General features: G+C 41.9%; 1 protein-coding gene across 3 annotated transcripts in view; it reads left to right on the forward strand.

Moving 5' to 3' along the window:
• The first annotated feature begins 2,182 nt into the window (after positions 1–2,182).
• The window catches only part of slc35f1 (solute carrier family 35 member F1), a 313,410-nt gene continuing 301,187 nt past the window's right edge, over positions 2,183–14,405 (forward strand). For all 3 annotated transcript variants that reach the window (XM_060821185.1, XM_060821177.1, XM_060821194.1), the window contains exon 1: positions 2,183–2,380. In XM_060821185.1, coding sequence (XP_060677168.1) covers positions 2,274–2,380 — 107 coding nt within the window. In that variant the 5' untranslated portion in view covers positions 2,183–2,273. The remainder of the gene's footprint in view (positions 2,381–14,405) is intronic.

Below are 14,405 nucleotides of genomic sequence, written 5' to 3' on the forward strand. Positions count from 1 at the left end.
ATTTACTTTCCCAAAATGCGGCACCTCACATTTATCTGAATTAAACTCCATCTGTCACTTCTCAGCTCATTGGCCCATCTGGTCCAGATCCTGTTGTAATCTGAGATAACCTTCTTCGCTGTCCACTATACCTCCAATTTTGTTGTCATCAAGCAAACTTACTAACTATACCTCTTATACTCACATCCAAATCATTTATATAAATAATGAAAAGGAGTGGACCCAGCTCCAATCCTCATGGCACTCCCTGTTGCTATTTTGATGTATATGTCCTGCATACATCCTCTATCTGTCACCTATGATTGTTTCCATACTTGATGAGAACCCTGCTGCTGTGCAGGACATTGTTTAGTCCACTTTTGCAATATTGCGTGCAATTCTGGTCTCCTTCCTATCGGAAGGATGTTGTGAAACTTGAAAGAGTTGAGAAAAGATTTGCAAGGATGTCGTCAGGTTTGGTGGATTTGAACTATAGGGAAAGGCTGAACAGCTGGGGCTGTTTTCCCAGGAGTGTCAGAGGCTGAAGGGTGACCTAAAAGAGGTTGATAAAATCATGAAGAGTATGGATAGGATAAATAGACAAGGTATTTTCCCTGGGGTTGGGGGGAGGGCATAGGTTTAGGGTGAGTGGAGAAAGATATAAAAGGGACCTAAGTGGCAACTTTTTCACACAGAGCATGGTGTGTGTTTGGAATGAGCTGCCAGAGGATGTGGTGGAGGCTGGTACAATTATAGCATTTAAATGACATCTAGATGAATATCTGAATAGGAAGGGTTAGAAGGATGTGGGCCAAGTGCTGGAAAAATGGGACTAGATTAGGTTCGGATATCTGGTTGGCATGGACGAGTTGGACCAAATGGTTTGTTTCTGTGCTGTACATCTCTATGACTCTAAGAAAACCCTTCTTAACTTTAATAGCTAGTGCTCCGAAGTGGATGTAACACCTTAATGCAACAAAGTGTACTTTAAAAGGTCATAACTTTATGAGAGATGTACATTTTTAAAGCTACACAACTCATTCAACAAACCAAAAAGGTCTGTCACAAGACAATATAGGGCAATTAGAGATGGACAATTGATATATTTTTAAAAATTATGTTGCCCCACTTTATTCTCTTCCCTTGAACCAGCAAGGGACGCCGAATTGCAGGAACTAAGTCTCATGAGGTGCACAAAATCTGCAATATGTGTGGTCAAATTAAGAAGTTGTTCAATTTTCTAATAAAAATGCATAAACTGCTGTGAAATAGTTTTGAAATCTGATTTATTGGAGGAAGTCAATGAAAAAAAGTAAACATTTTCAGCTTTACACACACAGCAGAAAACTGAAGGTTTTTAAAAACGTCACTGAAGTCCAATTCTCTCATTCCAGAAAGGACTGGTAGCAGTTTAAACAGAGATCGCCACTGGAGAGGGTGAGAAAGAGAGTGCTTCATTATAACCTCAACTGGTGCCGGTACTGGCGTCACTTTACACTAGAGAGTTGTCATTAGGTCAACTGAGCTAACCCATTCCTTAAAGAAAAATAACTCAGGGAAAGCAAGGGAGCAATGACTAATGCGTCCAACAGGACAGTTTAGCGGTCAAATACTGTTAATTATTAGATCTTGCGTTGCAGAGTTGACAAAGTCATGACAGTTTTGAAGGAGGGTCGCTGGACCTGAAACGTTTACTCTGTTATCGCTCCAAAGGTGCTGCTAGACCTGATAAAGTCTTTATCCCCAGCAATTTCTGTTTTTGTCTCTGATTTCCAGCATCAGGAGTTCTTTAGGTTTTTGTTTTGTAATTAACAAACTGTTGGATAGTGAATAATAATGAAGAGGAAAAAAAAGATGCGGGAGTTGGAAGGTTGAGGTGGAGAAAGGAATCTTGGCTTTCCATTTTGCTGGGAGGTGTGTTCTGGTGGGAGTTTGGGGGAGGTGGGGGAGAGTGGTTGAAAGTGACAGCTCAGCAGAAATTGACTACAAGTCCCAGGGCTCAGCGGAGCAGGCGGATGGAGAGGAGCGCCCTCCCCCTGCCGGAGAGACCTGGAAGTTCAGCTCGCCCAGAGCAGGTGTTCAGTCAGTCAGCAGCCCTGAGCCAGCCCCGCTCAGCCCCAGAACGGCTCCGTCTCAGTCCGCTGCGCGAACCCAGTTGGGGCAGCAGCTCGCAAGGTGAGAGCCGGGGGTGGGGGGGTGGGGGAAGGATCCAGGACGCCAGTGGACTGCGTGCGAACCGGCCTGACCAACTCGGTGCCCGCGGTGCAGGATGCTCCCTGCATTTTAATCCAGCAATGATCCCCGAGCAGCGCAATCATGTTGCTACCATCGAGAACATCCCGGCCGAAGCCATCAGCGCATCGCCGACCGTGCTGCAGAGGATAAGGAAAGTCTTCACCAGGTAAGAGCCCGACCCACGCACCCTCCCCTTCCCCGTGAGATCTCAGCGTGCAGCCGGAGTGGGGACCTCCCACACCCTGAAATCTACGAGAGAGATAGAGATAGAGATAGAGAGTGCAGGAAACAATGTAGGTGGTCAGACTGGTTCTGAGCGCTGCTGGGAGGGCTTCTCACCGGCACTGCAAGGAGAAAAAGTTGTCTCCTACTCGTGATCGTCCTTGTTTTTGCAGCCGCCCGCGTCTCTCTGTTTTACCTCACCAACTGTACACTTCAGAGTGCTGGCGTTGTGAGGGGGGGCTGCCCATTTGCTCAGTGCTCCTTGCCCATGTTGCATTTAAAACAGCCCCCGCCAGTTCAAAGCCTTGCAGCAGATTCTGGAACTGCAGCCCATTCCAAACCCGTGGCTGACAGCATTTGCTGAGACTGGGGCTCTGATCTCAGCTTCAGTGAAACGTTTGCGTGTGGCATTGAGTCACATTTAACCTTTCATTGGGTTGAATGGCAAATTAGTCAGGACTTAATACAGTGGATTTATTTGGGGTTGGAATCCCCCCCACTCCCCAACACTCCACCCCTCGACCCCCACCACTCCTCAAGTCTTACGAAGGAGCGAAGCCTAAAGCTGGCAATGATCACTGATGTTCTTTGTGAGCTGGATTCTTATTCCTCTTCTCCTCCGTCTCTTTCATCTCTTGCTCTGTCAGGGCGCACCGAGAGCCGGGATTGGGAAAGCAGGAATGAGGTACTTTCCCTGCCTGAAACAAAAATCTAATCACATTCGACCTGAAGTCCATCAGTTTGTTTCTTGCTATTTCTCACAATGCAACGCTCATAAAACAAAAGATAAATCATATAAAACCAGCTAAAGCAACGAAATAATAGTTGAAATTCCTAATACTCCCGCCTGTCACAATACAAACAGGAGTTCACTGTAACCGCGAAATCATGGAATATTGTCCAATGCAATTTCCTTAATAATCTATATCAATGCGATTTTTTTTGTTGAAAAAATATATTTGCAAAATTCACTGAAGAAAGAAACCGTTGCTCTTGTCAAAAGGGTTAAATACGAATCACAGTCCATGATAGATCTCCATTGTTCGTTGTAGTTATTTGTTATGCCGAGTCTTGTTACATTTTGTAGTAACATTTTTTTAGAACATTGAAAACGATAGCAGTTATTCCCAATGCACAATTTTTTGATTGTATTCACACCATCTCCTCAATGGTCTTTTTGCATTGTTGGCATCGACCTTTTATTTGATCTATTTTTGATACATTTGAGAACTATCTGATTTCTTTTAATGTAATAGATAGTAGACATGGCAAGGCAATAAAATGAAAAATCTACCCAAATTCTGAACAAATATAAGTATTGAAGAATTAGTTGACAATGAGCTGTGTTCTGAGCTCCCTCCTCATTAAGTTTGAGAAATTTAATTCTCTACAAGCTCCTATCTAAATGTCCATTAATAGCAATAACTGGATCTGATCTGGTATTAGATGAAGTTCAAATTGAAATGCATTTCCCAAAGCTAGCCTGTGAAAAACTGCAGTCTGCTTGTTCAATGACTAGGAAAGAAAACACCATTCCTCCATTTTGAAAATATTAATAAATTCAGGAAATTGGATCAATTCAAATGTTCTATGTTGTCTTTGGAATGGATTGCTGTCAGCAGTGATGTGCAAGATTCTAAGAATCTGGGGGTTTTTAACATCAGATAAAGTGTTTTAAAAGTGGAACTGTAACCTGTTGGCTAGAATATTTAATATACTGAAGTACAACAAATATATGTGAGGCACTTACATTTGCACAGATGTGCTCCAATTCTGCGGATCTTAAAAGGCTGCATTCATAGGTGACAATGAGGTAAAGAGATTATGTGTGGGAGTAAGTGGTTACCTATCTTTCCATTTTTCCTTAGATGGTATGTTAACTTGTAATTTGATTGCTAGGATCCCTCTTCCTTCATCTCTGATAGGTCTCCATATTCATACCATCTTCTGTGGTTGGAAGAATTTTGCCTGTAAACACATCTGTACAGCCGATACCATCCTGTTCCTTGGTTGAGTCTTTAGGAGGCAGACTTGAGTAGTATGGGTGGACCTCCCCAACAAGAATGGCAAACATGCCTTCCAGATGAACGTTATATATAAATGCCCATCATACCTGGTATGTAAATTTGAGGGTCTTGTTTGAATCATACTGAGGTGCAGTCACTGGTATCAAAATAAGTAAATTACTGATTTATCAACCTGTAATTGAGTAGCGATTATGGCCATGCTTGCTAGTCAAGAATTGTTCTTTCTTTCGGAAATGAATGCTTTATGAGTTGACCTTATTTTCTCATGTACATTATCATGAAACTCAATGATATGGTTACATTATTTCATGAACATCGTAAGTCCATAAAATCAATGGATGGAAAGAAAAGATAATTCCTTTAAACACTGAGAACAGTCACATTTGTAGAATCACTGACGTATGTGAAAAGTTCAATGCACAAATGTGTTTATTAAGTTACTAAATCAAGTCTAGTTTCTTAGCATTAGGTCAGTGAGGAAATGTGTGTGAAAACTGAGGTAATTTGAAAATGCAGAAGTAAACAACATAACTATGGATCCATTTTGATTTTTCTAAGCTTGAATCTTAATATACAGGATGGATTTCAAAATGATTTATTTGTTTATTCCCATTGTTTCATATATTGTCAGTGCATGAAAATAAAATAAAACTTGCATTTTGTGACTAATAGTGTATTCCCCACAGTGTCAAACTGTTAAAAAAGCATCTATATATAATCATAATGGAATCCTGTTTGAAAATAACATACAAAATATCTAGGTCCTTAGCTTGCAAGTGGGTTGATCAGCTGAAGGTGTGTAATGAGCATTTTATATGTTGGAAGGAGACAGGTTTTTGTGTCTTCACAGACTGCAGTTCAGTTCTCTCAAATGCACATGTTTGAAACATCCCTTGTGAATCCAGCCTATTAGAGTTTCCTATGCGGTTAATCTTATACAGTTATTCTGTAGTGGAATATTTACAATTGTTTCTAAAAATGACAATGATCCTTGGCTGCAAGAGATCACAGAATCACCGTAATGCCTTTGAGAAAAGTAACATTTTACAGAGGAATTTGAATCTAATTTGTAGAAGTTTAACTGACAATTGCCACTTTAGATAAAGCATTGATACTTTGTACCACATTCTTAGTATTTGCCTTGTTGAACTACTCTCCGTTAGGTTATTGTGCAATTAATGTATGTGTTGTACCTGGCCATTTTTAAACCTCACTGTAGTATCCCTAGCTTACTCAATCAGAACACCGATTGTAGAATGTTAATTACATTTTCTGTGCAAGCTGGTTCACAGTGATTCTGTCAGTGTCAATGTGATAAACTGTCATTTAAAATTGCAGCTCTGTTTAAAAAACCTTCAAGTAGCAGATTCCAAAATTTCAGACTTTTTATTCTAGCTGTTGGAATAGAGTACAGAATGGAATGACAATAACGAACGAATGTATATATTAAATAATGCATGCATAGTGGTTTGAAGTGCCACAGGAACTTCTCAAGCATCTGACTTTGCTGCTACTGTTTGTGTGATTATAAATACCAATTTATTTGGGATTTCCTATTTATTATCATCAAGTGTAGTGACATGATAATGATTGATGTTCAAAATATGTGACATGTATTGCAAGATGCCTGCACCAATAAGGGCTTGATGGTAGAATTGGTCTGCCGACAGTTTCACAATCCTGTTATACAAGCCATTTCTGATTGCTTCCCGCAATCTGTGGAAGATTCAGTTTATTGAAGTGTACTTTATCCTTAAAATTTCTAACAGCTTCACTCTTGTCTTTCATTTTCTCTGTTAATTTCATCTTGCCTATTCCCTCGCTAACACTGTCTACTCAGTGATAATGACCAGATAATTCAAAAGTGATCTAGAATAGATGTTTGGGGGGGTTTGCCGCAGTAGAATTTGGTTAAATCAATAATGTTGAAAGCACTGAGTAATTCATAAAGTTGAGCTTTGGTTCTGATTCCAAAGAAAGGATGTTAGATGATGATGCATGGAGTCATAGAGGTGTACAGCATGGAAATAGACCTCTCGGTGCAACTCGTCCATACTGACCAGATACCCTAACCTATTCTAGTCCCATTTGAAGTATTTGGCCCCTATCTCTCTACAACCTTCCTATTCATATACCCATCCAGATGCCTCTTAAATGTTGTAATCGTACCAGCCTCCACCACTTCCTCTGGCAACTCATTCCATATACACACCACCCTCCTTGTGAAAATGTTGCTCTCTTTCAAATTTTTCTCACCCTCAATCTATGCCCTCTTCTGGACTCTCCCACCCCAGAGAAAATACCTTGTCTATTACCCTATTCATGCCCCTCATGATTTTATAAACCTCTATAAGGTCATCCCTCAGCTTCTGACACTTCAGAGAAAAAAGCCCCAGCCTAAATTGAACTTATTGCTACTTATGATAAGTGAACTTAGCAGAGCATGAAATAAGTGGAAGAATGTTGTAAGTTGCTATAGATACTGTTAAATGCTTCATATGACAGAAAATTACTTTTCTTTAACTGAAAATTAAAGCTGGAAAATCCTTATTTATTTTTACCAGGTAATTTGGAGAAACGCAACTGTTTTTAAAAAAAGCTTCCTATCTCTCTCTACCAAGCAATTCATTTTTATGATACTGAATTGCTCCCATTTGAAATTGGTATCAATAACGGGTGGATTTGCTGCTGATGTGGCTGTTTATCCTTGGTTCCTAGCTGTGTGCCAGTCAGGAGCACAGGAGGCCAAAAGAGAGACGTAAAATAGATTTAAAAATTGCATGGTTACCAAAATCTAACCTTCTCAAAGCATAAAAATATAACCGCAAGGAGTAAAGCTGATTTAGGATAGCCTAGTTATTTCATATTTAATGGGTGGCAAGATGTAATTATGGGTCACTGCAGCTTTAAAGTCTGGTTCTGATTACAATGTACTGCGTCTGTAATGTGAAAACATGCATCATACTGCATGCTCTTTCTAAGTGGTCATAACTGCGCAAGATTTACACAGTAAAGCAGCTTTAATGAGAGTTTATCATAGTTTCTTTCACTATATGCTGCCCTGAACTGCACTAAACACATGTAGGATATAAATCTCTTGAAAGACAGGCATTGACATTTAAACGATTAAGGATGGGAACACCATCAAACTGCCACAGCTTCACAATGATAACATATTTAACATATACTATAATGTTTTAATGACTTGCTGAAGTACCATTCTATCGTTCAGGGGCAAAGAAGTGTTGTCCTTGTAAATTACTGAATAAATCCTTGCCTTGGTTTGAGGGAAGTGCTGTTTAATTTTTCTGTTTAATATGGGAGCACAAGACAAAGGCTGGGGGTGGGCCAGATCCTTGTTAGCAAAGCATGTGATGGAAAGCAACAGAGTCAGCCCCCTCGGTTATCAATGTATGCGGGGGATCCCTGCTATGTGACGGTGAGGAATGTGGGTGACTGAAAGGAGCAGTAAACGTGCAGCTGCGGTTGAATGATGCTAGTGCAGCCAGTGCCAGCTGGCGGCCCCGTTTCATGCTGCTTTCTATCGGTTGCAGAGCCATCTGCTGCAGTTTTAATGAATGAACCTTTCTTTGGTGCTGAACAATAGCTCCAAGGATGTGATCTACATTCTAATACGCGGGCGGGGGGGGGAGAAGGTGTACTGTGGGGAGGCAGAGCTTTTCACCTTCCTTGTGAACGGGAAAAGGGAAGGGAGGGATGCTTCTTTCAGCGAAGTTGTTTCCAATTCCAGTCCCCGCGCTCCGGATTGACGAGGTCTCTGGGGGTGGCCTGTGGCTTAAACTGCAGTGACATCTTAAGATTTAAGAATAAAATCGCAGATCAGTGATTTTTAATTGGACACTCCCGAACGAGTCACATCCTGGTTGCAAACTAGTTTCATTCTGAAGGAGTACAGTTCTGCTAGGCAACAGTGGAACAATGATTGGGATTTTCTCAATGCATTGACAAAAAAAAGGACACAAGCCTTGGAATTGTGTTACTCCTCCACACTAGTCTACTCAAGGTCATGCAAAAGATAGCATGCACTGTAGTGATTGTAATGAGGCCAGCTAGTAGTCCTCATAGAATATGAATTCCCTTATTGGAGCTATTAATCTGGTCCTATCAGGGAGCCCTGGCTGACAGAGAAGAACCGGAGTATCAGACATTCTGTTCACTCTGAGAACTAGCTCTGAGAGAACTAGATCAGTGTCAAAAGCTTTCCGCATGTAAATAAAGGGTGACTTGGTGACAGGATACCATCCTCTGTGGAATTATTTCAGTGTTTTTTTTTAAGATTAGATTAGATTACTTACAGTGTGGAAACAGGCCCTTCGGCCCAACAAGTCCACACCGACCCGCCGAGCGCAACCCACCCATACCCCTACATTTACCCCTTACCTAACACTACGGGCAATTTAGCATGGCCAATTCACCTGACCCGCACATCTTTGGACTGTGGGAGGAAACCGGAGCACCCGGAGGAAACCCACGCAGATACGGGGAGAACGTGCAAACTCCACACAGTCAGTCGCCTGAGTCGGGAATTGAACCCGGGTCTCAGGCGCTGTGAGACAGCAGTGCTAACCACTGTGCCACCATGCCGCCCATGTTGATGAGAGAAAAGCATGCTTCTGAAGAAATTTGCTCGGAGCAGTTGTCTTTGAGTTGGGATCAGCATTTCTGGCATCATGACATTATTTGGGAAGCTTGACTCATTCGATCCTGTCATCAAAGACTGGGCCCAGTATTAGGAAAGAATGCGTTATCTTTTTCTGGAACATTGGGGCAAATGAAAAGCAACGAGAATTCTCCTGACAGCTTGTGGACCCACAGCTTTTTCAGTTATGAGGAACCTATTTTTCCTTGAGGCACCAGATATTAAAACCTTTCAAGAGTCGTGGATTTAATTAAGATATATTATGACTCCAGGTCTCCTTGAATTCTGAGCGGTTATCTGTTTCACTGGGCAATTTGAGAACCAGGGGACTCCATATTGGGATTTTTGACTAGGTTATGATGACTGGCAGAGACATATGACTTTGGTTTAATCCTTAATGAGATGAGGAAAGACGATTTGACTAATGGGATTAATGATGTAACAGCGCTTACTACAACTGGATTCACCATTGGAAAATTTGGCAAGTGGAACATATGAGTTGCAGGTATTTCAATGGAAGTGGACACCCTCGCCAGTCCGACTGAGCTTGGGGAACACCACTTGAGTGAAGGCAATTGCACAGCCACATTCAGGACATACCCTAAACAGAGGGGCTCTAGGTCAGCCCACAGCAAACCCCAAAACAAAGTCAAGCTTTGGCCAAACGGTTAAAATTTATTTGAGGATCCATGCTGCCAAGCCATTATAGTTGCTGCCAGTATGTCAACACAAGACAGGAAAAGAGTCCCACTGGACCTAAATGGAGTAAGATAACTCATATGCTGGGTCCAGGAGAATGCACACCCAGGAAAATCCACCTACGGGATAGTTAAATTGCTTAGCAACATCCAAGCCAGAACCAATCAAATGTCTGGTTAAATGGTCTCCATTTCTAATGTAGGTCGATACCGGTGTGGCCATCAGTGATCACAGAACCAAACTTTACCAAAATTCAGTCAGAACTCCAACCCTTAAGTTTGTGCAAGACCTTAGTTAGATTGAGAACCTATACTGGGGAACCTTTACAGATTAAGGATACAACTTCAATTCTGTCTCTTATGAGAAGCACGTTGGAGGGAGAAATGGCTTCAGGAACATCAATGATGGACACAAGATTCTGTTAAGTAAGTGAGACAGTTTACTTCAGGGGATGAATTTTGGTGAAGGAACCACATGATGGCCCTTATTGGGTAAGAGGCATGGTCAATGCACGGTCAGATCCAGTGATGTATAAAGTTTGGGTAGCTGAGGTCCTGAACAAGCACGTGGACCACATGAAAGCTGAAAACTTGCAAACGGGGCAAAGCAATTCTGGAACCCATGGGTTCTTCCTCTCCATCAAGTGTTGAAGAACCTTGGAATTTGAGATGGACAGAGCAGATGTTGCTGCCTCAACACCTTTGCCGCCTAAAGAAGAGAGGGAATTTCTTCAGAGATGCTCTTGGCCCAAGAGATGAGCCACTGTGTGTTACATGCCCCTTGTTACTTCGGCTGAGATAGAGGAACCTGACCCAGTGCTACAACGTTCACTGTAGCTGCACTAAAAAGAACCAACCTGTGTCCTTGGACTCAGCGGGGGAGGGATTGTAACAAAGTCAGCCAAGTGAACCTCATAGAATAAGAGTTCCCTGATTGACACTGTTAATGTGGTCCGGTCAGGGAGTCCTGGCTGACCGATATAAACATGAGTATTGGAGGTTCTGTTCACTCTGAGAGCTGGCTCTGAGGGAGCTGGATCAGTGTCAAGCACTCTCCATTTGTGTTGGGACTGACTCTGAGCTGGCTGGCCACACAGTCAGTATATTCTGCTGTTGTTGGTTTCTGTGTTTTTTGGGGGAAATCTGATTCCTGAATCTACACAGCCAGTTTGTTACGTGGTATTCCTTTTTTTTACTGAGAACTGACTTCTAAACTGGCTGTACCCAGTCAATGTGTTTCAGATGTATTTCAGTTCTCATGAGGGAACTGTTGCTTCACTGGCTGGTTACAGCCTATGTGTTACTTTTTTCTTTTACTTTGAGAAAATGACAATACTGATTTTGTGCTAGGGCCTAATGTGTTTTCATTTTTTTTTGGTTTTTGAACTGAGCCCCCTTGAGAAAATACACCTATCTGGATGAATGTTTCTCTGTGGGTAGGCCTGGCCCTTTGTTAGTGAATAGGCCTCTGTAAAGATTGAACACCTGTGTGTGTGCTGGGAGGTGAGCATTCGCTGGGTCCTGGAGATCGGAAGTGGACTCTGCCTTTGGGTGTGGACCAAACTCTGGGCAGGTACTGGGGTAGGCTGTTCTAGGGGTGGCCAGAAGGTGCAAAGGGGGGGGTTAGGGAAGCTGGAAGGTGGATAGGCCGTTCCTGGGATGCTGGGGAAACAGGACGGGCTGTCCTGGTGATGACCAGAAGGTGTGTCAGGGCACACCGAGAGATAGGAAGGGCATGGGGTGGGCCGAGAGCTGGAAGGGACATGGGGTGGACCGAGGGCTGGAAGGGGCGTAGGGGTGGGCTGCCATTGAGTAGCCGGAAGGGCAGGTGTTTTGCTGAGTTGCCAGAGGTGTTTGTGCTACATGCACTGTTTTATTGTTCGGCTTGTCAGACTGTATGTGATTGTGCTTACTGTTTCTTTTTTAATAATGTAGGGTGGGGTTCGAGGTTCGTCCTCATTTCCCTGTGAACTGATTGCACGGTGGGGTCTGGGGTCTGGCTTTACTGCCTCTTTCCCCTATAAATTGCTGTTTCTTGTATATGGCTGTTAATGTTAACTTTTGTTTGTAACTTGTACTGCTTAGTAAAAAAATCTTAAAAAAAAGAGCATGAGTGTTAAGCGTTCTGTTCAGTCTGAGAGCTGCTCTGAGGGAGCTGGATCAGTGTCCAGGACTCTCCACGAGTAAATAAAGGTGACTTGGTGACAGGATATCGGTCTCTCTGTGGGGTTATGTCATACACTATGTAAGACATTTTAACCTTATGTTTAACTTCCTTATGGTAACTGTGCAATAATGTGTACAGTTCATAAAAAGCGCTGGCTGTGTTGATTGTATTTCAAATGAAGTATCACTGTGGCTTTCACTGTGTTTTCCACGGTTACAAATTTACAAAATACTTGAATGTGATAAGGTCCAGTCTTAAGTTTAATGCAAGGCAGAGCCATGGCATAATGGACAGTTATTACATCTTGTTTTATTGCATTGTCCTTTAGGAGAGAGTCATGATATTTCAATGGACATGGCATTGTATTGTGTCATTCTTTTAATTCCACAACTTTTGTGGAAGCTCTGTTTTTCTGTTCAGCTAAACTCATCACCAGTGTCAGAATCCTCTTTACAGTTTTCTTTACTGTGGGATGATTATGATGGTCTAAAAATGTAATTATAAAGAAGTCAGTTTAACCAGATTACAGTTCACAATCCTTATGTGAAATTTGTTTCCAGAATTTTGAAGATAATTTCATGTCACATGGAGGTTGTCAAGAGAGTTGCAAAATGTGAACATTTATGTAAGGAAAGTTCCACCATTAATGTTTCATCTAACAACAAATTTACCTAACCTGGTGACCATGACTACTTGAATTTATATAGTGCCTTTACTGGAAAGAATGTTATAAGTCACTATCAAAATGAAATGCAGTGCCTGGAAGTGTGAGACATGATCATTTTGCTTTATTTTTAAATAAAATTGATCAAGGGATTGGGCCCTTACTGGCTGGTCGTCTATTTATTAGGAGTCAACCACAAGAATCATGGAGACCAGACCAGGTAAGGATGGCAGATTTCCTTTCCTGAAAATATATTTCTGAATCACATGTGTCTTTTACATCAATTGACAGTGGTTATGTGATAGAATTTCTCTAATTTTCTTTCTTCTGTGCGGACATCTAAAGTCCATGTACAGTAGTGACTTCTGAAACTAAAACTCAATAGGTTGACAAGGTGTTTGGTATACACAGATCCCTGGAGCAGCTACACAGCCATGCAGCTTTGAGGGAATGGTCACTGTTACGCTAGCTTTTTATTCTAGCTTCTTACTGAATACAAATGTCACCGTCTGTTGTGGCAGGATTCAAACCCATGACCCTAGAGCATTGGCTTAGTGTTTTGATTGTGAGTTCAGTGATATTACTGCTCCATCAGCACCTTCACTGCCTTCCACTGTCTTTGAGACATTTAATAATTATGTAATTGGAACCAATGTACCGAGTTATGAGGAAAACACAGCAGATTGGTGCCAAGTTAATATGTACAGAAAGCCAGTGCAGCAACAATGGATCAAATGGCCTCCTTCTACACTGTAACACTTCTGTGATTCTGTGGTGGTATATTGTTTGAAGTGGCAGTTAACACAGGGCATGCTGACACAGGGCCCACAGACACAAGATGGCCGCTGAGCCATAAATTGGTCACGTAGCACATAAGATGGCCACTGAGCCATTACATGGAAAAATACAGCAAAACATACACAGATCCTGCCTGAGGCTAACACGATACCAAGTACGATAGACACAGAGCATGGATGATTAGTTTAAGGCGGGTGGAGGAGAGAATACACATCAATAATGTCTACCGTTGAAGTGTCTGAGTCCAGCTACCATCTTCAATAGAAATGTTAACTACCTGAGACTGCTTGTATACAAGTGTTAATACTTCAGATCGGCAGTAATGGAAAGCGATCTTCCTTCTCAGGAAGAATGATCACGACCACTGAAACTGACAATGATTTTGTAATGTTTTCTATCAACAAGTGATGCTGTACAAACAAAGACTCGATACTTGAACTATTGTACCACAAAATGTATAAAATATCTGACGAATATCTCTCTCTGTCCTTGGAGCTCCGATTTCTTTGTACAATAAACTCTGTTTTTGAATCCTGATTCTGACTACGAGACTGGTGATTTTTCCTACAACAAGTTATACAAAGGTAGAGAGCTTGAAGGACTGAGGGAGCTGTGAGAGTTGACCAACAGTTGGTCAAGGAGTTGGATTTTAAATTACTGAAGGTGTACCCATGAGCAAATGAGCAATGAAGTAATAGGAGGTTGCATAAAACCTAGAGCTGGACTAAATCGTGAATGTGTTGAGGGGTTGGAGGAAGTTGTGAAAGTTGAAGAAATATGGAAAGGCAAATGGATTTGAAAACATCAATGAGAACATTGGAAGGCTTGGCCTATTGGGAGCTAAAGACAATGGAGGTGACGGCTAGGTAGCATTCAATATGGGAAGAGATATGAGCAACAGAGTTTTGAATGAGTTGAAGCTGACAGTGCATGAAGAATTGGAGGCAGGCAAGCT

The sequence above is a fragment of the Hemiscyllium ocellatum genome, chromosome 3 (genome assembly GCF_020745735.1).
Source record: "Hemiscyllium ocellatum isolate sHemOce1 chromosome 3, sHemOce1.pat.X.cur, whole genome shotgun sequence".
Classification (NCBI taxonomy): domain Eukaryota; kingdom Metazoa; phylum Chordata; class Chondrichthyes; order Orectolobiformes; family Hemiscylliidae; genus Hemiscyllium; species Hemiscyllium ocellatum.